Genomic DNA, 26,934 nt, shown 5'->3' on the forward strand with positions numbered 1-26,934 from the left:
TACCATTTGACATAGTCATACATAATAAGCAAGCTGCAAACATGCACTCTCAGTCATATAATACTTTCCATTATGCTTATCAAGCTGTAGCATTTGTAATTAGTTGTGGTGCTTAACACAGTCACAGAGCTATGTTAACTAACTAAAGTCAATTGCCTATCATCTACCAAAGATTGTACTATATTATTACATTTGCGTGAGGGGCAACAAACACACAACTATCTACACAAAAACCTTTGAATGCCTGTATATCATGTCAAAACCTAAAAATAATCTTACACCTACATTTCAGTATTTGCAGCCAATGAAATGCGACTGAACATAATATTCACAGATGCATCATCTCACATATGTAACCCTTGGCAACCAAATGAATCCTCATTAGTAGCGTAAGATCCACATTCTATAATGTTCTAACTACTTATGTTAAACATTACAAACTGGAAACATCATAAATCAATTACTGCTAAGGAGATTAGGTTGGAGCCTGTTTTTCTCAACACCATTCCTAAAGGTGAGTCCTGAAATGCCCAATGGTCACCTCTGTCTTTTTGCTTCATCTCTCAAATTGCAAAATATTTCAATTTCCTCTAAATTCAACATCATATAATGTTTTTCTTCTAAATATAATACAGTTGTCCTGATTTATATGTATATCAAGTGAAAAAGAAAATAATTACTTGTAATTAATAACTAGAAGTCAACTACAGGCACAGTAATACACATCATATTTTTCGCGACCCCCTTCCTCTCATGATCCTTCTCACAGAGAGAGAGAGAGAGAGAGAGAGAGAGAGAGAGAGAGAGAGAGAGAGAGAGACAGCAAAATTAGATACTGTATTGTAATTTGGCACTTTTCACTGTACAAACAAAGTTACAGTATTAAGGAGAAAATAAATTATTTTGAACTTGATTCTGCTTTAAAGAAATAAGATAATTTGGCTTGTTTCACTTTTCATGCATTAAGTATATACACCTTATTTTGCAAACTTAGTAATGAATTCAGACCTTTTTCACAACATGTTTTTGCACTGGTGTAATGCCTGCACACACCGATTGCACCTAACACTTCAGTCTGTTTAGGTTTTTCAAGATTCAAGCCATCATCTCTGTCTCAATCACTGTCACTTGAAACTGATCTACCTTCTTGATCATCATCGCATTGTTGGCACACATCAGCAATAATCTCATATTGTAGTTCTGCACACATGGCCAAATTATCATCAAAATATACAAACTGTTAAAATCCTTACCCTCCAGAAGAGCTTGCTCATTACCAAACATGTCCTCCCCTGGTAGCTGAGTGGTCAGCGCGACAGTATGTCAATCCTGAGGGCCCGGGTTCAATTCCTGGCTGGGTGAACGGTCTGCTCGACAGAAGGCCCCAGTCACATGACATTTACATTTACATTACAAGACATGACTTCACTAAATCCACTACCTCATCAGCAGCAGCAGTTTCTCCCAGTAAGGCACCAGCTTTAAAGAAACAGTTGTTGATTCTGGAGGATGACTCCAGTTGCAAGGCAGCCAAAATAAATTCCATGGCTTGTAGTAAATTAATGGAGAGACTTTCAATTCCTGCATTAGCTAGTGCTAACAAACGTTGAACCAGTTTTCCCTACAGTGTGGTACAGGGTAGTGTCAAAAATATCAGTCCAATGATGTGCATTCCTGTTCCACTACACCAGATGCAAATTTTTCATCATGGAGTGGTTGCTGACACACAGTGTTAGTGTTCTCCATTGCCCGGTATCTCATGTTCTGTGACTTCACATAAGTAGGAATATGAAACCAAGCTTCATCACTTAAGATGTAATGGAAAGGATTGAGCAAACCATCACTGATATTATTCAAAAGCCAGGTGCAGCAATTTTCGAGTTTCTGATTGTCATCCTTCTGTAATTGCTGCACAATCATCACACAATATGGCTTCAAATGAAGATTTTTCAATATCTGCTGGCAACTCATCATACTTACATGTGCCTGTTGAGTCAATTTACATGTAGACTTCTTTGAGCTGCGAAATGTCTGCAAAAACTTCTGGTGTGCGAACTGAAGGAATTCTTTGTCATTTTACATTTTGCACATATCTGTAGGTGCGCCAGTTTTTATACAGACTCTTAATTGCTCTCTTTGCTGGTAGTCCTCTATCTGGATACCTGACCCCAAAAATTTCAAGAGTTTCCTCAATCAAAACTGATTTCATATATGCTTCCATAATTTTGTTTCTTTCTTCCATCGAGAAAGTCATTTTACAGGCTGCAAAGAGAAACGTCTAACTTCACTGATGAAATAAATGGAAATGCTGACAGAAGAATATTAACAAGGGATTATTGCATGAAACTGTCCACAGTTGTAGTTGTTTACTCTATTTCAGAAGTAGTAGCATTGCATTTGCATTCAAAGGAGAGGCGGGCTACTTTTAACGATGCCACCCTGTATAATGCACTTTGAAAACTGCAATAATGCCCAAATCAAATGGATATAGAACACTGGTACAGTCTGGAAGGAAAAATTCCATGTGAACATTTTCCAAAACTACTTGGGGTGGATGTGCTGACATCAGTCCATAAGGAGAAGGATTCTCTCCCTCTCCTTTTCTCTAATGTCCTGTTTTTTTTAATCATTGTTCAATTTAAATCATAATCACCCAAGAATTTTTATTGGATTTGTATTGTCTCAGATTTGTCTTAACACCTTTGAAACATCTCAGATTCTTCTATTTTCCTATCACAAGTGGGGGAAGTTTGTCAGATCTATCTGCATTCGTGGCACAAGGAACTGTAATGCAGATTTTACTTTTGTTCCCTCCACAGCATGAGACACCCTTTTCAGATGATGTTTTACTTTGAAGAAGACTATAAAATAGACCAGTCTCATCATGGCTGCAGATGTTTTGAGGTTGGTAATCCCTTAAGATAACTGGCAGAACCTGATCAATTCAGTGTTGCATCATGACATACACCGCAGGTTTTCATTCGTCAGAAATTGTACTCCCTGTGATTCTACAATAATCTTTAAATTCTCGTAATCATCTAGATGAAGCCTTGAAATCAGTAGTGATGTTCAAACTTCTAGCTAAATCTGTCGCCTTTGCTTTCAGGTTGTCACCAGTATCAGTTGCAAAGCGATTTAGAAAAGATTGCTGTATGGTGTGGCAGGTGGTAGTTGACGCTAAATAACGAAAAGTGTAAGGTGATCCACATGAGTCCCAAAAGAAATCCGTTGGAATTCGATTACTCGATAAATAGTACAATTCTCAAGGCTGTCAATTCAACTAAGTACCTGGGTGTTAAAATTACGAACAACTTCAGTTGGAAAGACCACATAGATAATATTGTGGGGAAGGCGAGCCAAAGGTTGCATTTCATTGGCAAGACACTTAGAAGATGCAACAAGTCCACTAAAGAGACATCTTACACTACACTCGTTTGTCCTCTGTTAGAATATTGCTGCGCAGTGTGGGATCCTTACCAGGTGGGATTGACGGAGGACATCGAAAGGGTGCAAAAAAGGGCAACTCGTTTTGTATTATCACGTAGTAGGGGAGAGAGTGTGGCAGATATGATACGCGAATTGGGATGGAAGTCATTACAGCAAAGACGTTTTTCGTCGCGGCAAGATCTATTTACGAAATTTCAGTCACCAACTTTCTCTTCCGAATGCGAAAATATTTTGTTGAGCCTTACCTACATAGGTAGGAATGATCATCAAAATAAAATAAGAGAAATCAGAGGTTGAACAGAAAGGTTTAGGTGTTTGTTTTTCCCACGCGCTGTTCGGGAGTGGAATGGTAGAGAGATAGTATGATTGTGGTTCGATGAACCCTCTACCAAGCACTTAAATGTGAATTGCAGAGTAGTCATGTAGATGTAGATGTAGATAAGTAGAGCTACACCCCAAGTTCACTGTAACCATATAAAAAGCGCCTTTTCCAAATCTACGTATCTCCCTTCTTGCTGACAGCTGTATTTTGTTGATTTTGCACCCAATTTTAAAAACCCATTCAAAATACTATTTCTTTTGCTGATGACTGCATAAGAATGAAGCAATTTGAGATTTTGTTTTTCTGTGGATTAGGATCCTCCTCTCATACGAGGGGGGGACCCAAAAGAAACCAGATTGTTGTCATAAAAAATTTATTGATGAACCTTTTTACATAATTACTTCAGTCACCTTCAAAATACTCTCCATTACATGCGATGCATTTGTCAAGTCTCTTTTCCCACTGTTGGAAGCATGTTTGGAACTCTTCAAGTTTGATATTGTCCAGTGCCCTTTGCGAAGCTGTTTTTACCGCCTCCACATCATCATAACGCTCCCCTTTTAGAGTTTTTTCATTTGTGGAAATAGGAAAAATTCACATGGGGCTAGGTCCGGCAAATACAGAGCGTGGGGAATGACAGACCACATCTGAGATGCCAAATAGTGGGTCACTCATAAGGCTGTGTGTGCTGGAGCTTTGTCATGATGCAGAAACCTGATCGCCAAAGTTCCAGGCGTTTCCTCCTCACATCCTCTCGCAGACACCTTAAAACATCCAAGTAAAAGTGACACCTTAAAACATTCAGTAAAAGTGCTGGTTAACAGTCTGGCCAGGGGGTACGAATTTCCGATGCACAATTCCATGAACATAAAAAAAGACAATGATCATCGTCTTCACATTTGACCTCACTTGCCTTGCTTTTTTTGGTCTGGGAGAGTTGGGAGTCCTCCACTGGCTTGGTGCTTGCTTGGTTTCTCGGTCATATCCGTAACACCAACTCTCATCCCCTGTAATGACTTTGTTCAAGAAGCTTGGATCATGTGCAATCTCTGTTTTCAAGTCCTGACACACATTTATGCGGATAGTTTTTTGCTCCTGTGTGAGAAGGCGTGGAACAAATTTAGCAGCAACACGTCTCATGTGCAAATCCTCACTCAAAATCTGCTGGCACAAGCTCCAACCGATTCCTGTCTCCGCTGAAATTTGGTCAATTGTTTGGCAATGATCCTCGTTGATCTTTTGGCAGACCTTTTCAATGTACTCCTCATTTCGCGATGTTGAAGGGTGTCCAGAATGAGCTTGGTCTTCAACACACATCACCATGTTTAAAGCGCCCAAACCACTCGAAAACCTAAGTGCGCTCATAGCGTCCTCCTGGAAAGCTTCCTGAAGCATTTGGTGTGTCTCCGTTGCAGTTTTTTAAGCAGAAAACAAAATTTCACACACACTCTTTGTTCTTTTAAAGTTGCCATAATGACTTCACAGAGGTAACCTGCCAGCAGACAGAGAAACACAATCTCACACTTGCACGTTCAGCTCTACACTGACACTGTCTACAAAGCTGTTTCATGAAGGTCTCTACTAACACCATCTAGCATGAGAACCCTGCACTACGTCTACGAGCTGCAGTGCCCTCGGCGTCCAGTTTCTTTTGGGTTCCCCCCACGTATGAGTTTTTCTTCCTGATTTAGTGTGTTACTTTTCCTTTTTCTGTTCTCCTTGCCCAATTGAAAGTGACTGAAAGACAGAACCACTGTTCAACAACAAACAGCAACCAGTAACTTTTAACTTCTTGCTTGTTAGCATGAAAGAAATTCCCATACTTAAAATAACAGTGCCAGAAGTGTCTTTGTTTCAGCTTTGCTTAGTTGTCTTTTTCTCCCTTGTCTCCATGGCACCACTAGCTCTTGCTTTGTATACGTCAACAAAGTTAAGGAAAATATCATAGGGATTCTTTTCAAGCAACGGTGCAGAGTACAATTATGCAAAACTCAATTTATTTCACCAGATTACTAACTTCTTGAATTCCCCTAACGGACAAAATCTTGGTAGACCACTCACTTTAATTTTGTAAGTGCCCGAAACTTTCATAGGCTCTTTATCCTCATTATCGACGTCCCTGTCGGCGTCACCTTCGCCGTTAACCTTGGCTGCTTCAGCTTCCTTCTCATCACCAGTTTTACTTTCTTCAGTGGTGGCTTGTTTTTCCTTTTCTGAGCTAGATTCTTCTTTGGGAGTTTTTATTTCAACTTCCCCATTAGCTGCTGGGGCTGATTCAGATGCTGGCTGAGCCGGAGTTTGATTTCCGCCCTCATGTATAATACAAATTACATAAAAATGCATTATGTATATATAAGGTTTAATTAATCCTTTTTAATTTTTATTTTTCTGGGCTGACAAAACTTTACATATAAATAAGAATTGCTCAAAACAGAGTAAAGTATAAATCAGGCTTAACTGTATATTCAAGCTTTGCATGATATTTCCCTTTTTGGGCTTACTTTAGCGATGTTCCTTTGTAAAGCAACCACCAATCTAATCTAAAACTAGAAACTCCAGTCCATCCCACAGGCCCCAAAGACCCCAATGGTACTGACCCATCAATGTGTCTTCCTCTGTTAATGGCATCACAGTATGGAGTGGCTTGGAGTCTACACATCACGCTCCCAGCCACTGGTGGTTTTCGTTACCTGGAGCCACTACTACTCAAGTCAAGTAGCTCCTCAAGTGACCTTGTGAGACTAGGTCTACCTTGAACCAGTCCTACTGCCAAGAAAAATACTGGCAGCAATGGGAATCGAACCAGGGTCCTCCTTAGTAATAATTAAGTTTTAGTGTTTCTACTTTGTAATTCTTAATACAGGGTGTACATAAAGTCCGAGAACACTTTCAATTATTTACTGCACAAGAACTAAAAAACACTGTACAGATATCATACACATGTCATTTTGAAGAGAAACCCTGAAAGTTATGTATACCGCCACAGCGTAGTTTGGTAATTTGCCGATAGCGCTAGTCATAAACATGGCGAGTGCAGGTGCCGTGCAACAGACGGGGACAGCTGTTTCGTGAAATGGCCTCCCCAATCACCAGATCTCACTCTGCGTGAATTTTTTCTGTGAGGAAACAATAAAGATCTGGTGTATGTACTGCCTCTACCAAATGATGTATCAGAGCTCCGGGAGAGAATACGGGAAGCGACTGCCACAGTTGACAATGTCATGCTGGGATGGGTATGACAAGAATTTGATTACCGTATTGACGTCTGCCAGGTCACTCATGGTTTGCATATAAAATGATTGTAATTTAAAATAATAATAATAATAATAATCTTTGGTAGATGATGGGAGGTCGACTTTACAGAGCTCTGTGAGTGTGTTAAATGCCACTGGTATTATGAATAATATACATAATGGACAATCTAGTCCGGCTGACATAGCTTGTTTGCTGCTTATTTATTACTTTTGACTGTACCTAAAGGCATAATAATTTTAAGGTAAGTAATACTACATGGGAAATATAGACAAATTTACATTATATGTATGTTACTACGTGTAATAATATGAAGTAATGATTTGCTTTTCCTTGTTTTATAGAACTTTACAATGGGATCATACCATCCTAAAACAAGTTTTGTTTACTAAATCACACATTTGGACAACTGATGCATCATATCCCCCACACTGTTGTCATGATATAGTTGTACCATAGCTTCACAACTCTTAACTCAGTTGGACAGTGTTAAGTATACTGCCTAAGACAAATTTGGAGCACTCAGAAAACATGGTCCGATGACAATGCCACTTAGTAAATGTAAACATCATTGGTGGGTATGTAAATGATTACATGAGCAATTCTCTAAAGCTAGTAGAACAGCCACCAGAGTGCATTAGTGCTGTTGATGTATAGTGTTATTACCAGGCCTGGTATGGTATAAAAGCTGCCTGACCAGCATCAGATGCTGAGTGATCACTATGAAAAACACAGATATGCTGTTTACTTGTATGAGAAAGCAGTATCAGCACCTTACAGGGGTAGAAAGATATTACATATGTGTTGTGGATCTCTATTTGGTTGATTGGTTACATCACGCAATTTTTAGATGTGTAAAGGATTTGGATATTACTGTGGCCTGATGTTGGACTGCATGGGAATGTGAGGGCAAGTACACTCATCATATGGTTCCAGTGGACCATATCCGACCACCACATGGGAAGATCACCATATTGTGCACCAAGCACAATGTAACCACACCTGCAGCTGCCATTCGAGAACAAGTAATGGACTCTCTGCAGCATTCTGTGCCAGTACGCATCATAGGTCAGAGACTAGCACCACCCATACTTGGGAATTACTCTCCTAAGCGTAGGCTGTCATTAACACAAGACAAATGGCCACATTTGGAGTGGTGCAGTGACTGGGAAGCATAGACTGTTCATGACAGACATTGATTTGTGTTCAATGATGAATAAGGATTCTGCTCTATCCAGGATGACCATTGTCGGTGAGCATGGCAGTGGGCCATGTACCATTCTTCCAATGTTTTGGAGAGACACAGTGGTGTTGCTACAGGTGCTGGGGCATGAGAAACCATTGGATAGACTTCAGTTCATGGTCAGTAATCAGCAAGGGAACTCTGACAGCAAATATATATGTCACCATCAGGCTTTCCACCCCTGCTAAAATTTTTGCAAGAGATGATTGTTCCTGCCATGACACATTACTGTGGCAGACATGCTAAACACACAAGTTGTAGTGTGCTAATGGTTGCATGCACAGTGCTATGTTGATCAGCCCATGAAGGAGTGATATAGCAATTTTCACCTCTCTTCCCTTGCTCATCAGGATGAAGTTTGCATACTTCACTCGTTCTAAAGCTGTCTCAATGTCACCATTGAATTTATTCACCACTGTCTGCAACTCTCAACATATGAACAACAGACAGTGACTTTTGGGAAGAATACTACAGTGCTACAATCAAGTTTTAAAATTCTGGAATGCTATCTCGTTTATTAATTCAAATGAAAATGAGGAAAATGTGCTTTCACTATAAATCCTATCTGAGATCCAGTCTAAAAGCAATCTTTGCAGTAACAATTACACATTTTAATTACAACTTATCAAGTGGCACAATATTCACAATCCAGCACTCAATATCTGTTAACGCTTTGGAGACCGACCAGTTAGAACAATATTGGGCCAAGAAAACCGGCCATTTATGCCATGTTTTAAAGTGTTACTAGTGATTATGCAACTGATAATCTTCGTGAGTAATACGTATGAAAAAAGGGCCAAGCTTCAGGATTTATTTTTCATATTTCCTTTAGTTCTTTGACAGATTAAAAATTTTAAAATGATGATGACAGAAGGAATAATTATCATCCCAAGGAAAAAGTGAAAGGTGAGTTAGTGAGCAATTTCTTCCTCTTGAGCTCCCAAAACTTCTTGCTCGCTCAACAAACATGATGTATTTATAACAGAATTACAGCAAACTGTGAAACCTATTGAGTACATGCACAAGATTATATCAAGGTGATCATACTGGCTCAGTCATTCACAATGGTGTCTATTATGTTTGCTAATGTTTCTATCAAAATACTTTTATAACTGACAACAGAAGGCAGCACCAGTCATGGGGCAGGTCCAAATACTGATTATTGGGCTATCCTGACTCTTTCATGCCCAATCAATTAGGACTGTCTTGTGATTGTTCAGTCTAGTTCAACAATCACTGTTAACATTAAACTAATTCTGTAATTAATGTCTGCAAGTAAATTTTAAATGATTGACCATATAATTACATATATGTCAGTATGGGTAAAATCTTCAGTATTGTTAGAATAGTGTACAAACATATTAACATTAACTATTAATACTAACAGTTATTCGTCTTGGCAGCAGACCTAACATGGGATTCACTGCTCACTTATACCCTTAACATCTTATACCCTTAACATCTACTACAACCAGTGGAGTGGATAGTCTCCCATTCATGTATTGTTTGCAAAGTTCCAGCAGTATAATCACTGAGATATGATTTAATAAAAGATAAACCCCCATACTCCCATGGCCATTATCAAACTCAGATCTGTTTCTGACAGAACTGTATAGAAACAGAGAGTACATCACGTTCATCCAAATGCCAGTATCCAGGATAGTGAGGACCATATACAACAGCTGCGGGCCAGTTCAGGAGAGGATCCAACAGATCTATAACACTCTTCCCAATTGAATCAGTGTATGCATTGAGGACAGAGTGGGTGCAACGTCATTCTGATAAGTGGGTCCATATGCCAGGTTCTATGTAAATTTGACTCACTTTAGTAATCTCTGAAATAAGATCACATGCTACCTCAGTCTGTGTAGTTTTGTTTCATTTCTCCCTCCACTTCTGGGTGCTTCACTTTGTTTGTCAGGCAGTTTAGTTAAGTTTCAGATCTTCTATAAACGAAGTACACAATGTACCATAAATATTTCAGAATGAAAATAATGCATGAAGTGTAAACAGGATCACAACAAGTGAATCGATCCAAATCTACTAGCAAAGCAGATTCTTAGATGGTCTGCTAGTATTTTTCTTTTTGATCTCACTTTTTATTTTTTCAAATTCTTCCCTGGGTTTGTGCTATGCTACAGACATCCAAAAACTGTTTTCGGTAGCTAAGATCCATTGTCTAACTACTTCCAAAAATCAGACTTATTGCTATGATAGACTTCAGTAATTTATGTTCACATTTTTTGAAAATATGGTCAGCTGCAAAATTAAAAATTTCTGTAATTAGTATTTTTTGGTTTAGAATAATTGACTCTATCAATTTTATATGGTTTTGGCTGTACTGATATAAGTCAAAAACTTCAGTTAAGAGCTTATTGTTATGTCCTTCTATCTACCACTAAACTGTCTCCTAGATACTGAAACAGTTTTATAAAAGTACACATCTGATAATACATATGTTTTCATTTGATACTGTCTTAACAGGAGGAGGCTTTCATCATTCAACAACTGACTGGGATAATTACAGGTTTGTAAGTGGTGGTATTGACAAGACATTTAGCAAAATATTACTGAATGCTTTCTCTGAAAACTACTAGCAACAAAGAGCTAATTGTAAGTAATAGATCTGACATATCTGTGGAAGTCCATATTGAAAATGATATGAAATTACTGAAGTAATAAGGACAGCAAAACAAGCACAAAGATTTCTTTAATTAATGAACTAGTGAAGAGGTAATGTGTCTCATCTCAAAAAAAAGGAATGATCAATGCAAAACATTTACTTACAGGTGGGAGCATGTAAAGGAATTTTAGCTAAAATTTAAAACAATAATTGATCAAGCACTTAACAGACACGTACATAGTCAAACAGTTTTAACTGGAGGGGATCTCTGGTAGAAAATTACTCTAAAGAAAGAAGTACTACTGCACTAATTAGTGTAAAATAGTGGAACCCAAATAAATTTTAGCCTGATGTAAAGACTCTTGGCACTACAAAAATTAGTGTGCAGACACTTATGGATGAGACAGGCACTGAAATTGAAGGCAGCAAAGCAACATTAAAGATGCTCAACTCCCTTTTCAATAGCTGCATTACAAAGGATGGTACACAAGTATTGCCCCAATTTAATTTTCGCATCACTGTAAACATGAATGATATAGGTGATGGTATCATTATTGTTGAGAAACAGATAAAATCACTTTAGGGCTTGATGGATTACAGATAAGTTTCTATACAAATTTTGTCTCCAACTTAGCTACCATTTTAACAGTAATATACCATAAACGTTCAAACAAAAAACTGTGCCCAGTGGTTGGAAGAGAGCACAGGTTACAACCATCTGCAAGGGGGTAGTAGAAGTAAAATACAAAACTACTTTCCAGTCTCACTGACACCCATCTATACTAGAATCCTAAAGCATTTCCAGAGCTCAAATATAAAATGGGATCTCAAACAGAATGACCTCCTCCATGACAATCAGCACGTATTCCAGAAACATTATCATCCAAAACTCAACTTGCATTTTTCTTTCATGTCATTCTGAAAGACATAGATGAAGGCAATTAGGTAGATGCTGTATTTCTTGGCTTCCAAAATGAGTTTGCCTTGGTATCACACTAACATTTACTAATGAGAGTATAATAATACAGGATATCAAATAACATTTTGTAACCTGACTGAGAATTTCTGTGTAGGGAGGGCACAGCATGTCATCCTGGAAGAAGAGAAAATGACAAAAAGTAGAAGTAATTTCAACTGCACCACACGGAAGTGTATTGAGACCCCTGCTGTCCATATTCCGTATTAAAGACATGGCAAGAGAATACTGCTGCTAATCTAAGACTTTTGCAGATAATGGAGTTACATGTAACGAAGTACTGTCTCAAAAAAGCTGCACAAATATTCAGCAAGATCTTGATCAGATTTCAAAATTTTTCAGAGATTGGTATTTTGCTCTGAATTCATAGAAATGTAAAACTGCACACTTCATAAAATGTAGAACATTAGTATCCCATTACTACAGTATCAAGGAGTCACAACTGGAATCAGTCAACTCATACAAATACACAAGTAAAACAATTTGAGATGATAATGTTATCACTTAAGCTCAGTTACAGGTAAATTATATGGCAAAGTAACGTTAATTGGCAGTTTACAAAGGGCAATGGTTACAAATCCCTGTTATGCCCCATCTTAGAATATTGCTCAAGTTTATGGGATCATAGCAAATAAGACTGAAAGGGGATATAGAGTAGATACAATGAAGGGCAGCAAGAATAGTCACATGTTTGTTACACTGAAAGGAGAGCAGTATGGAAATGCTGAAAAATCTGAAATGGCAGACGCATGAAGATAGATAGCAATTATCCCATAAAAGAGTAATCACAGGGTTTCCAGAGCCAGTGCAAAGTGATAAATCTGGAGCTGTACTTTAGCTCCCTATGTACTGCTCCCAAAATGATCACAAAAACAAGATAATGTTAACTGCAGCAAGTGCAGATGCATTTATGCAGTGATTCTTCGCACACACAGTCAGAATAGGAAGGAACTCTAATATGTGGTACAATGCTAAGTGTCACCTGGCATGCACTTCACAGTGTTTGCTGGCAATGTACACCATATGATCAAAAGTATCCAGACACCTGGCTGAAAATGACTTACAATTTTCGATCAGGTGCTGGAAGGTTTCTTAGGAAATGGCAGCCCATTCTTCACGGAGTGCTACACTGAGGAGAGGTATTGATGTCGGTTGGTGAGGCCTGGCATGAAGTCGGCGTTCCAAAACATCCAAAAGGTGTGGGCCAGTCCATTAAAGGGATGTTACTGTCATGCAACCACTGTGCCACAGGCCATGCATTATGAACAGGTGCTCAATCATGTTGAAAGATGCAATCACCATCCCCAAATTGCTCTTCAATGGTGGAAAGCAAGAAAGTGTTTAAAACACCAATGTAGACCTGTGCTGTGATAGTGCCACACAAAACAACAAGGGGTGCAAGTCCCCTCCATGAAAAACATGATCACACTGTAACACCATAGCCTCCGAATTTTACTGTTGGCACTACACACACAGGCAGATGATGTTCACCTGGAATTTGCCATAACCACACCCTGCCATTGGATTGCCATATTGTGTACCGTGATTCATCACTCCACACAACTTTTTTCCACTGTTCAATCATCCAATGTTTATGCTCCTTACACCAAGCGAGGCATCGTTTGGCATTTACCATTGTGATGTGTGGCTTATGAGCAGCCGCTTGACCATGAAATCCAAGTTTTCTCACATCCTGCCTAACTGTCATAGTACTTGCAGTGGATCTTGAAGCAGTCTGGAATTCCTGTGAGATGGTCTGGATAGATGTCTGCCTACTACACATTTCGACCTTCTTTAACTGTTGGCGGTCTCTGGCAGTCAATAGACGAGGTTGTCCTGTACTCTGTACTGTACATGTCCCCTCACGTTTCCACTTCACTATTACATTGGAAATAGTGGACCTTGGGATGTTTAGGAGTGTGGAAAACTTGCATACAGATGTATGATACAAGTGACACCCAATCACCTGACCACATTTGAAGTCCGTGAGTTCTGCAGAGTACGACATTCTGCTCTCTCACGATGTCTATTGACTACTAAGGTCGCTGATATGGAGTACCTGGCGGTAGGTGGCAGCACAATGCACCTAATATAAAAAACATTTGTTTTTGGGAGCATCCAGATACTTTTGTTCCCATAGTGTATGTAGCTGTACATGTATAAACAGTGAGTAAGATGAAGTTAATAATATCTGCTTTTATCAAACTGGTTAAGGCAATCTGCTCTGTGAAAATTTTCTAAAAATGAAGGAAAGTTATTGCAGCCAAGGCCAGTATATGTAGAGTACTAATGGTGTTTGTATGTTCACAGATGTAAGAAGGGGGAAAGAAATGAGAAATTACCTTATTCAATGAAGAATCTGATTATTTATCTGCAGTGATTTATAGAAACCATGGGAAACTTAGAACAAAATTACTGGACAAGGATTGAGCCCTAATTCTTTTAAAAATAAGCATTAACTACTGTCACACCATGTGCAGTTGTAAAACATTTTATAATGAAACAAGAAGTTATATTCTGGAAGGAGCAAAATGCTGAGTGCTTTTACCATACCCTATCTGGGTGTTAATTCATGCTTTCATCTCAAAAGGTAACTTCTCTGCAGGTAACAAAAATAATGAAGGAAAAGCTGTAGATGGTAGAAAAAATACTACAACCCTTTCAGTTATCAAACATAGACTTTGTAGATAAGTCTTAAGAATATAGGTAATATTCTTTGTGTCTTAAATTTTTGAGTTCTATTAGTAATCAATTAAAATCTAACTACAGGAGATTCAGACTGGTCTTTCCTCTGTTTTCACATCATCTGCACTTATTATTTTCCCTTGTTCTCTGTAGCATTTAGTAAAAAATAAAGCAAAATTGAAGATTTAATTTTGATTAATTCTTTCAGCTATGTTACATACATCAGTTCACTAATATGAGCTTTTAGATCAATTTTCATCTATATGGAAGAATGTCTTACTCAAGACCCTTATTTGGGAAGCAGTAGCGGGCAGCTTGAGAATCATCATGAAACTGATAAGCAAGTTCTGAAAGAATAACAGAGTTAATAATTGTTTAAAATCAATATGACATTATGCTACAAATGCCATTCACTACTGCAACATAGTGAAGATCATCCAATATAAAATTTTGCAGCAGCTGTGCTGAAGCATTCACATCAAGCCATGAACTCAAAATATATTGTCCTCATCAAATGAACAACACACAATGAAAACCTACCTCAAGCACAGCATATTCATGGCCATGCTTATCACTGGCTCGGAAGAGTTCCCCATTGATTTCTCTTGTACGGAAGCGTAGCTGCAGATCAGTGGAGAAACTGTTGGGTTCAAAAGAGAGCACATATTTTATGTAGCTCCCTGGGGCAAAACTTGTGGGTAGCACTGACCCAGTACAACGTGCCCCTGTGTGTCCTATACTGCATGGGCTTCGGTGCCTCTGTGTAGGACAGTTGCCTCTATTACTGTATGAAAAACCTGATGATCCCAGATCCAGTAGCTGTAATATTCAATGGTGAAACAGAAATCAAGGTACATAATACAAACACATTTCACAACCTAGGTATACTCATGAAAAAGAGGCTGTGAACTTTTTGTGCATAAAAACATGGTATGTATCACTTCAGTTAAATGTATCTTCAGTCATTCGGAAAGATGTGCCCTCTGGAAAGACTGGAAGAGTTAAAATTGGACACATCATAAATTTTACACTGCTTAGGGAGCTGGTTATGAGTTACAAGTGTAAATATTTGGTACAAATCCCTTTGTTGAATTTCTAATACCTAAGTCTCTATCCTCAAAATAAATATAGTGTTACCCTTAGCCTCAGCACAGAAGCCTATTTCCTCTTACTTACCACTGATTGATTCTGTACTTGGCAGACTCTTTTGATTTCAAGATTAAATCTTAGTTCAGGTACCAAAGTATATCCATATTACTCAAATAAAAAGTATATTTTTCAACAAATGCTGAAGGAAAGAATATACAGAAAATTCAAGGATCATCCACACCAGTAAAGTGAGCTCTTAAAAAAAAAAAAAAAAAAAAAAAAAAAAAAAAAAAAAAAAAAAAAAAAAAAACTGTTCATGTTAGAAGATATAAGTGATTAGTATCATAATGCAACATACTTTCACCATTCAGACTTCCAAATGAACTACAATCACTCATTTCATGTGATGAATAGCCTAATATGAAGGCTTGTATGCAGTATCATACAAGAATTTATATTAGGCTATCCATGACAAAAAGTAAGTGACTGAAGTCCACTTGTAAGTCTGAATGATTAAGGGATGCTGCATTCTGATAATATCCACTTATATTTGTTGATATATGAGAAACATTTTGTTGTTGGGTGTTTCAAAGAGAATATCAGTGAACTAGTGAAAGAAATACAATTAAAATAGGTAAATTTGAGGTAAAATAGTCGTGTCAGCAGAAGAATAACTAGTCAAAACACAGAATAAATCATTGGATATGAGAGGCGGTATTAAAATACACCAATGAAAGAAGGTACTGTAGAACTGTAACAAATTAAGTAGGCAGAAGAGAGCACAGACATATAAAAAATTAGACTGACAGAAAATGTAAAATAGCAAAGCAGAAATGCAAAACTATAGAAGCACTCATGACTGTAGGAAAATTAAAGAAACTTTTGGAGGAAAGAGAAATGGTTTTTAAACACCATGACCTTACATGTCAGGCCAGTAATAAGTAAAGAGGGAAAATCTGAAAGATGGAATAAATGCATAAAAGGGTTTATAGAAAATAAATGTGGAGACAATATTATAAAATGAGTAGATGATATGGATAAAGATAAGATGGTTGCTGCAGTACTATAAGAATACTGCAGAACACTAATGACATACACTGATGAACAAAACAATGTGATCACTGCCCATTGTGAATCTGGACATCACTTGGTGACAATGTGGGCATGTGATGCATTAAGGAAAATATATAGACTTGGCAGAAGCAAATGGGGAATCATTCTAGTGATGATAAGGAGTGAAAGTCTGGAAATCCACTGGCACTGACTTTGACAAATGGTAAACTGTTATCACCTGGTGCCAGGGAATAAGCATTTCAGAAATGGCACAGATGGTCAGCTGTTAGTGTGCTACTGACATCAGCATCTGTGGAAAGTGGTTGAAGGACAATGAAACCACAAATAGGCAACAAGCTGTTGGTCATTCATGCCCTGTCACAGAACGTGGAGGCGGAAGGTTTACCCAATCTGTAAGGAAACATAGTCAGTGACCTGAGGCAGATCTGAAGAAAGAGTACAATCATGGTACTTTCATAAGTGTTTCCGAGCACTGCTGAACACTAGGGTTCTACAGCAGCATGTTTACTCAAATGCATCATCAGTTTGACTGTAGTGGGCATAGAATCATCAATAACGGATGTGAAACAATGGAAATGTATCACCTTGTTAAATAAATGTTTCTTGTTACATAAAGTTGATGGTTATATTTGCACATGCTGTCATCAAAGTAAATGGCTGCTCGAAATATGCACCATGCCATGGATCCATGCTGGTGGGATCAGTAATATGATATGGAGGTATTCACCTCAGTTCCAGCGGAACTACCATAGTAATCAAGGGCACCATGACAGTTCTGGACTATATTAACATTATTGTGGACTACCTGCATCCCTTCAAGCTTGATACCTTCTCCGGTGGTAATGGCATCTTCCAGCAGGATAAATATGAATGTCAAAATGCCAGAACCATGCTATTATGGTGGGAGGAGCATGATAGTGAACTCATGGTGATGACTTGGCCACCAAATTTGCCTGATATTAACTTGATGGAAGCCTTTTGGGGTGTGATCAGGCAACAGCTCTGCACCTAAAAGCCACTGGCCTCTAATTGATGGGACCTGTGTGACCCTTGCATAGATATCTGGTGCACATAACACCAGAAAGCTACCAAAGACTTGCCGAATCCATGCCACACAGAACCACCACTGTATTGCCTTCCAAAGATGTACCTGCAAGCTATTGAGCAGGTGGTCATAATGTTTTGAATCATAAGTGGAAGTTGAAACAAGTCTCCTTGAAGTAGATGACACTCCTTCAGAATTATTAAGAACAATAGAAGAGCTAATCACGACTGAACAGTTAATCTGGTATAAAGGATACAGAAAAATTTGAAATACCATCAGATTTCTGAAAGAATGTTGACTGGAATGCTCTCTTTGAAATTATTACATTATCAGGAATAAGACACAGTGAGTGAAGAACTGTACAGATATTGTAATTCTGATATGGATGACATAGGACTTAGAATGCTAACTGAATGTAATGGATATGGTCTTGGGGGGGGGGGGGGGAGGAGGGGGGGGGCAAGGTGAACATCAACATAAGTAAGTAAAATGTGGGTTTAAAGAGTAGTCAGTTTAAGTCAAGTGACACTGAATAAAGCACATTGGGAAATGAAACATCAAAAGTAGTAGGTAAGATTAGCCATTGGAATAGCAAAATAAATGAAAAGGAAGAAATATTAGAGTTTATCATTCTCTTGATGAGAAGATACTAGTGATGGATCACAAACTAAAATAAGGAGCCACCTCGGCATTGGCTTCAAGTGATTTAGGGAACTATGGAATATATAAATCTGGATAACAGGATGAAGAATTGAACTGTCATCCTCCCATACGGTGGCCCAGTGCATTACCATTGCGCCATTCCACTTGTTCCACTCCTTCCCCTTGTTCCACTCCTAAATAACTGACAGTTTCAGTAGTAAACAGGATATACAAATTGAATTGACAATAATAAGAAAAGCATTACAGAAAAAGAGAATACACTAACATCCAATATAAATTATATAAATTTAAGTTGTTACAAAGACATTTGCCAAAGTCTTTGTCTGGATTTCTGACTTCATATGGTGAGCATGTAATGACATGTTTGTTATAGAATGTTCAAACCATAACAGAACACTAGAACTGTGTGTGAAATGTTTAACTTGGAAATAATAAACATGTACATCAGCTGACAACCTAAAGAAAATACACTTAAAACACAGGAAAGGCAACCACCCATCTATGGCAGATTGCCATAAGGAGCACAGAAACATGTAACAGAAAGCAGTATTCACACAATCTTTCAAACAGTAGCTCTTTTTCTAACACACACACACACAAACACACAAATGCACAGTCCTTGCCCATGACAAGACTAATTATTGATAACTGATTATTGAAAGCAGATTCCTGAGCTGATGGAAGTGTGGAGGGGGGAGGGAAGGACTCATGGAGGGGATAGCAGGAAAGAGGCAGGTCTTTGGACAGGTGACTTACCAGTCACAAAACAAGATGAAAAGGGTACAAGAGTACAGAAGGTACAGCAAACAGAGATGTCACAAGAAGGATAGAAGGGTAACTGAGTGGGGAAAGGGGAAAGGGAGGGGGGGGGGGGGAAGAGAGAAAGGTAAAGATGGAGAGGGAGAAAGGGAGGGGGCTAGAGAAGAGCAAGGAGTTGAAAAGGGAAAAGAGGAAAGGGAGAGAGAGAGAGAGAGAGAGAGAGAGAGAGAGGGAGGGAGGGAGAAAAAGGGGGGGGGGGCAGACAGAGATAGAGAGAGACAGAGAGAGAGAGAGAATACCGTAACCACATGGGGGGAGGAGAGTGTGGTGGGAGATGGCAGTGTATACTCTGTGCAGAGATGGAGTGGTGTGGATAGATGAAAGAAGGGAAAAGGTGAGATCAGACAGTGGGAAAAGTTTAGCAAAGGTTTAGGCCAAGGGGATTGCAAGATCACAAGATATTTCAGAGAGACAATTCCCATTTGTGTAGCTCAGAGAAACTTGCACTAAAAGGAAGTATCCAAATGGTGAGTGTAGCGAAAGCAGCTTAGCTGTTGAAGTCATTTATGAAAATGTCAGGGAGGGGCAACAGACAATTTATCAGACAATTTATCTTTAAAGAGTGCTGTGAAATAATTAGAAGACCAGTAACATCTACCAAAATGAATTTTACTCACAATGACTGTGTGAACCTGAATAGAAATTTTATAGAATTTTCTCTGTGTGGGCTTGAAAAGAAATTTTCAGTCCAAAGACTGGTTTGATGAAGCTCTTTACACTTCTCTGTCCTGTGCAAGTTTCATTATCTCTGCGTAACAACTTCAATAAACATGCATCTGAACCTGCTTACTGTATTAACCTGCCACATTGCCCTCATTTTAGTTGAACTGAGTCATAAAGTTCTTTTAGTCTTAATTCAGTTCAGTATCTCTTTGCTGAATATACAATTACCTACATAATCTTCAGCATTCTTCTTTTTTTTTATAAAAAAAACTGTTCTTTGCTTTTTTTGTTCCATTTATTATTTGTGGGTTGACTTTCATTTAACACTATATTGCACATAAACACTATCACAAAAAAATTACAAACACAATTAAATTCACTAGTAACATATCTCATTTCCTTGTGCTATGTTATAAAGAACCCTACATTCTCCAAAAAGAAATCAGCAGTTCACATGCATTTCACCATATGTAAGAATGACACACTATAAATTTAAAAAATCTATCCCTGGTACTGAGAGGTGCTAAGAAAGCTGATGTAAAAATCTACATCCTTGTTTCCACTGATATTAGAAACATAAGGAGTAGGGAATCCGCTTTCAGAACTAAACTACACATATTTCTCTAGAATCATGGATACTAATCTGCTGAGGAATTTGTGAAAGAGAGCTTACCAAAGGAAAGATATAGCTAAACTGTTTCATAACTGTTGAAGTATTTTATGTAGATTAGGTTATTTTCATTTAGTCATTTTGTTGTGTGCTTGCCTCTATAGCTGAATGGTCAGCATGGCAGACTGCTATGCTGAGGACCCGGGTTCAGGTCCCATAATGCTAGGAATTTTTTCTTGGTGGGAAGACTGGAAAAGGGTCCATGCAGCCTTCTGATGCCAACAGTTGAGCTACTTGAATAAGTAGTATGGGCTCCAGCTGACAACAGCTGGGAGAGTGATGTACTGATCCATGCGTATCCATCAGGCATTCAAATGATGCCACTGGCTGAGGATGACATGGCAGTTGGTCAGTCCCAATGTCCCCATCTGGGGCTAGAATGGTGGAGCTTATGAGGTTATGATTGCGTAGTGTGGATATATATTTTTGTTTATAAAGAAATGCAGTTGAGGAGGTACTTGAATGAGAAGTATGGGCTCCAAGATTTACAAAGCTAACAACAGCTTGGAGAGTGTTGTGCTGATCCCACATCCCTCCATAACACATCCAAACGACACCACTGGTAGAAGAATGACATGTAGTTGGTCGGTCCCAATTACAAGGGTGGTATGAAAAGTTCTTGCAATCACCACAAGAGGTCAGCACTAGCGCAATGAGTTGTTCACATGATATTCATTGGACTGCTGCCTGTAAACACGTGCCACATCAGTGCTCTTGGAAGAGAGCTGTGGCAGTGATGTGGCTCTTCTGTTGTTCCCGCGTAGTGACTTGCGAAGACGGAAAAAATCAAAATTCGAGCAGTGATTAAGTGAGCAAAGGAAAATCATGCCAATTTCCAGAATACACTGGGGTACTCTGTTCCTTCATATTCAACTGTTGACAAGTGGACAAATATATTTAAATCTGGTCGGGAGAGCTTAGATGATGATCCACACAGGGGTTGGCCAAGATGTGTCACTACTCCAGAAATCATTGTAAAAGTGCATAAAATGGTCATGGAGGATCGCCTATTGAAAGCATGTGAAATTGCTCATACTTTAAAGATATCATATGAAAGTGTGTATCACATTTTAACTGAAGAATTAGAAATGAAAAAATTATCTGCAAGATGGGTGCTGCGACTCTCGACATGTGCCCACACGCATCTGCAGTCACCATGGCAAAATTACAAAAACTAAGGTGTGAATTGTTTCCACACCTACCATATTCACCTCATATGGCTCCATCAGACTTCGATCTCTTCCCAAAACTGAAAATTTTTCTTGGTGGATGAAGATTAATTTCAAACGATGAATTGATAGCCAGAGTTGACAACTATTTTGCAGGTCTGGAGGAAACTCATTTTGGAGATGGTATCAAGACACTGGAACATCATTTGACCAAGTGTATTAATCTACAAGGAGACTACATTGAAAAAAAAAATAAAGGTTTCAGTGATGTAAGTACTTTTTTTCTATTCCGTTCCAAGAACTTTCAAAACCACCCTTGTAATCGGCCTCTGGCTAGAATGGCAGAGCTGATGAGCTTACCTTTGTGCAGTATGGGTACATATTTTTACTAACAGAGAAATGCTGTTACTAAATAGAAGATTTCAAATTGTAGGATCTCCTTCTAAAACTATTAGTGTACAAAGCCATAAGCTTGTTTTTCTAACAGAAAACTGAGAATTTCTGGTCTTCACTTTCTGTATCAAAGTAAAGGAAAAGTAGTATGTGAATATGGACTGGGGGTAAGGAATGAAAGAGGAAGCTGCCTGGTAGATTAATGCACAGAGAATAAATTATTCATCGCTAAAACTTGGTTCAAGAATGAAAGAAGGTTCTATATGTGGGAGAGACCTGGAGAAACCAGAAGGTTTCAGATCAATTATATAATGGCAACACAGAGATTTAGGAACCGGATTTTAAATTGTAAGACATTTCCAGGGGCAGATGTGAACTCTGACCACAATTTATTGGTTATGAACTGTAGATAAAATGTGAAGAAACTACAAAAAGTAGGAATTTAAGGTGATAGGACCTGGATAAAGGAAAAGAACCAGAGGTTGTAGAGAGTGTCACAAAAACAGAGAGTTAAGGAATGATTGACAAGAACAGGGGAAAGGAAAACAGTAGAAGAAGAATGGGTAGCTTTGAGAGATGAAATAGTGAAGGCAGCAGAGGATCAAGTATGTAAGAAGATGAGGGCTAGTAGAAATCCTTGTGTAACACAAGAGATATTGAATTTAATTGATGAAAGGAGAAAGTATAAAAATGCAGAAAATGAAGCAGACAAAAAGGAATACAAGCATCTAAAAAATGAGACTGACAGGAAGTGCAAGATGGATAAGCGAGAATGGCTAGAGGACAAATGTAAGGACGCAGAACCATACATCACTAGGGGTAAGGTAGATGCCCCCTACAGGAAAATTAAAGGGACCTTTGAAGAAAAGAGAGCCACCTGGACAAATATCAAGGGTTCAGATGGTAAACCAGTCCTAAGAAAAGAAGGGAAAAGCAAAGAAGGGAAAGCAGCAGGGTGGAAGGGGTACAAAAAGGGTATACACAAAGGCAATGTACTCGAGATTATGGAAATGGAAGAGGATGTAGATGAAGATGAGATGGGAAATACAACACTGCATGAAGAATTTAACAGAGCATGATGAGACCTAGGTCAAAACAAGGCCCTGTGAGTAGACAGCATTCTGTTAGAACTACTGGTAGCCTTGGGAGAGCTGGCCATGACAAAATTCTTCCACCTGGTGAGCAAGATGTATGAGATAGGAGAACGACCCTCAGACTTCAAGAAGAATATAATAATTCTAATTCCAAAGAAAGCAGGTACTGCCAGGTGTGAAACTTATCGAACTATCAGTTTCATAATTCACAGTTGCAAAATATTAACATGAATTCTTTACAGATGAATGGAAAAACTGGTAGAATGTGACATCAGAGAAGATCAGTTTGGATTCCATAGAAATGTAGGAACACGCAAGGCCATATTGACCCTTCTTACAAGATAGGTTAAGGAAAGGCACACCTACATTTATAGCATTTGTAGACTTAGGGAAAACTTCTGACAATGTTGACTGGAATACTCTCTTTCAAATTATGAAAGTGGCAGGGGTAAAATACAGGGATCAAAAGGCTATTTACAACTTGTACAGAAACCACATAGCAATTATAAGAGTCGAAGGCATGACAGGGAAGCAGTGGTTCAGAAGGGAGTGAGACATGGTTGTAGCCTATCACCATTGTTATTCAATATGTATATTGAGCAAGCAGTAAAGGAAACAAAAGAAAAATTTGAAGTAGAAATTAAAATTCAGGGGAAGAAATAAAATCCTTGAGGTCCGTCAATGACATTGTTATTCTGTCAGAGACAGCAAAGGACTTGGAAGAACAGCTGAACAGAGTGGACAGTGTCTTGAAATGAACATCAACAAAAGCAAAACAAGGATAATAGAATGCAGATGAATTAAATCAGATGATGCTGAGGGTATTAGAAAAGGAAATAAGACACTTAAAGTAGTAGATGAGTTTTGTCATTTGCGGAGCAAAATAACTGATGATGGTTGAAGTAGAGAGGATATAAAACATAGACTGGCAATGGAAAGGAAATTGTTTTTGAATAAGAGAAACTTGTTAACATCGAGTATAGATTTAAATGTCAGGAAGTCCTTTTTGAAATTATTTGTATGGAGTGTAGCCATGTATGGAAGTGAAACATGGATGATAAACAGTGTATAAAAGAAGAGAATAGAAGCTTTTGAAATGTGGTGCTAGAGAAAAGATTAGCTGAAGATTAGATGGGTAGATCATGTAACTAATGAGGAGGTACTGAATAGAATTGGGGAGAAGAGAGATTTGTGACATAACTTGACTAGAAGAAGGGACACAATCTGAGGCATCAAGGGATCTCCAATTAAGTATTGGAGGGCAGCGTGGAGGGTAAAAACTGTAGAGGGAGACCAAGAGATGAATACATTAAGCATGTTCAGAAGGATGCAGACTGCAGTAGTTACCTGGAGGTGAAGAGACTTACACAGGATAGGGTAGCATGGAGAGCTGCATCAAACCTGTCTTTGGACTGAAGGCCACAACAACAATAATCATTTATCTGTTACTGGTAAGAGAAGTACTACTAGTACAACCTTGTATGTCATTATTATGTAAACTAAAGCTATGACAATGTTCAAAAACTGATTGCTATATGGACAGCAAATAAACGGTACAAAAATAGCTAAGCCTACCATACTGTTTTGAACAAGTGACTACTTAAGATACAATAATCATTTATTGTTTTATTTGTAATTTTATTGTATCTGTTGAGCAGTAAATTGTAACTCAATATATATGGAAATATATCTCATCATAATCTTTAAATGTTCTACATCACTGCTTTTCTTGATCTACCCACACTGACATTCACCCAGATCATCTGCCACCAGTCATGACTCTTAAGGATTTCTTTGCAGATCTGCCATCACATCACATTTTATAAATCTCACAAGATTTCTTCAAGGTAACTCCTTCACATTATCAGGTGGTGGCTGCTGGTTACTCCTGAAAGAAGAAAGCTACTTACTTGCCAGCAGTAACCAGCATTCATCACCTGTTGATGTCAATTAGTTATCTTTAAGAAAAACTGTAGAATTTACAAAACATGCTCCACTGGATAGGACAGCATTATTATGGTTATTTTTCACAAGGAACTAAGTTATTGTGACAGGTTGTCATCTACTCTAGGTGCCTGGTTTTGATTTTGGTTGTTCAGGTTCAGTGTTCTGTCAAATTCTCATCACATTCTTGAATTACCCATCTCATCTTTAACCACTCATCTTCCTTTTTCACTCTCATTAAGCTTATATTCATCTTTAAAGACCAAGAGCAATGAACTGTTCATTTCTTGACAATCACCTCATCAACTTTCTCCTTCTACCCAATCAAGATTTTAATTTCTTTCACATTTATCTTTTACCTTGGTTTGTTGCATTACTCCAGCATAAGGTCTGTCAACTAACATGAGTTTCTGAAACTAAGGATCATCAAAACAAGATGTCAGTCATGCCAATATTCATTTCTAGCATTGCGGTAGGTAATGGTTTACTATTTACAAAGTAATAAAAATAGAAGAAAGATGAAAACACAATTCTACATCTATTTACAAAACAGGAACTGTAATGAAGTGTGATTTTAGTATGAAATTTAACCCATTCTTGTAGTTTATCAGGTCTTATTTAGACAACAAAAAAAGGTTACAAGTGAAACATAGGACTCTTATTCCTGAATAAAAATTTATAAAATCAGTATCTTGTCCCAGTCTGCACTGCATCTTGCTAAATTAAGCTGAGCCTTTGAAAAAATTCCAGTATTTTAAAAAAAAAAAAATGCAACAGAATGACTAATGAAAAACAGTATTTCTTACCTGCCTGTTATAATAAATATTTCTAATACATCCACTGAAACTTTTTGCAAAAGGAGCTCCATGCCAGTGGAACATCTGTGGGTCAAACTCTTGTCTGTGGCAGCCACCTATCTGAAGTGGGTCATTGACATTCAAGTATTCACTGAAAGGTGGTACAACACCTTCAGCCTGACAGATTGTGTAATCAAATTTTGATAAGCTTCCATCCTCTTGCTCAGTAATATCCGCAAATTTACAGAAGTCCAGCACCATTCGAACACTCTGCAAACTCAAGAGTTTTCCACAGTTTCATATTCATGTAATGAAAAGTTCATTTGGAAATTGGCACTCAGATGCACAGACCTTATAAGCAAAATACATCACCAAAACTTTCCTTTATGACTAACACTTTCAATTAATTACACTGGTTTAAAAAAAATTATGCTCATTTTATATTCATATTTTTCCTGCTATGATGTTCATTCCAAAAAGAAATACCTCCCACAATACATATTTTATATTTGACTGAATTATTTCACCATGTACTTAGGAAATAGAATATTATCCAGTCCCCCACAGACTTTCATAAGATGGCACTTTACAGAGGCTTCATTAGAAGTATGTTTAATTTTATATTCACACTTAATGGATTTAATTCTTTCTCATTATACGTGATTCCTTAAGAAAATAAAATTAGAAAAGAGAGGTTAAGTGTGGTTGTGGGTGGAGAGCAATGGCCGTGTGGGGAAGATATGTCATAGAAGAGATTATTGTGATATGAGATACAAATATAGTTTTTACAAGACATTTATATTCTTGTATAAAACTTGGAACAAGTCCACTATTTGACAGCAAAATGGAATACAAGAGAAACAGTCTGCTGTTATAAATGAGGAAGTTGTGTATCAAAATAAACTATAACCGATTTATAAGTGTTTACCATCAATTAGATTTCTGCACCCATGGTCTAGGGTTTGC

The 26,934-nt window shown here is 38.0% G+C and overlaps 1 protein-coding gene across 1 annotated transcript in view; it reads right to left on the minus strand.

Moving 5' to 3' along the window:
- Positions 1-26,934, minus strand: part of LOC126484898 (neural-cadherin-like) — a 324,021-nt gene that overhangs the window by 129,720 nt on the left and 167,367 nt on the right. Inside the window, exons 15-23 of the mRNA XM_050108497.1 lie at positions 25,978-26,238; positions 25,531-25,587; positions 25,384-25,424; positions 25,211-25,223; positions 25,138-25,164; positions 24,966-25,029; positions 15,996-16,052; positions 15,855-15,892; positions 15,089-15,367 (exon numbers count right to left, since the gene is read on the minus strand). Coding sequence (XP_049964454.1) covers positions 15,089-15,367; positions 15,855-15,892; positions 15,996-16,052; positions 24,966-25,029; positions 25,138-25,164; positions 25,211-25,223; positions 25,384-25,424; positions 25,531-25,587; positions 25,978-26,238 — 837 coding nt within the window. The remainder of the gene's footprint in view (positions 1-15,088; positions 15,368-15,854; positions 15,893-15,995; positions 16,053-24,965; positions 25,030-25,137; positions 25,165-25,210; positions 25,224-25,383; positions 25,425-25,530; positions 25,588-25,977; positions 26,239-26,934) is intronic.

The sequence above is a fragment of the Schistocerca serialis genome, chromosome 6 (assembly GCF_023864345.2).
Source record: "Schistocerca serialis cubense isolate TAMUIC-IGC-003099 chromosome 6, iqSchSeri2.2, whole genome shotgun sequence".
Classification (NCBI taxonomy): Eukaryota; Metazoa; Arthropoda; class Insecta; order Orthoptera; family Acrididae; genus Schistocerca; species Schistocerca serialis.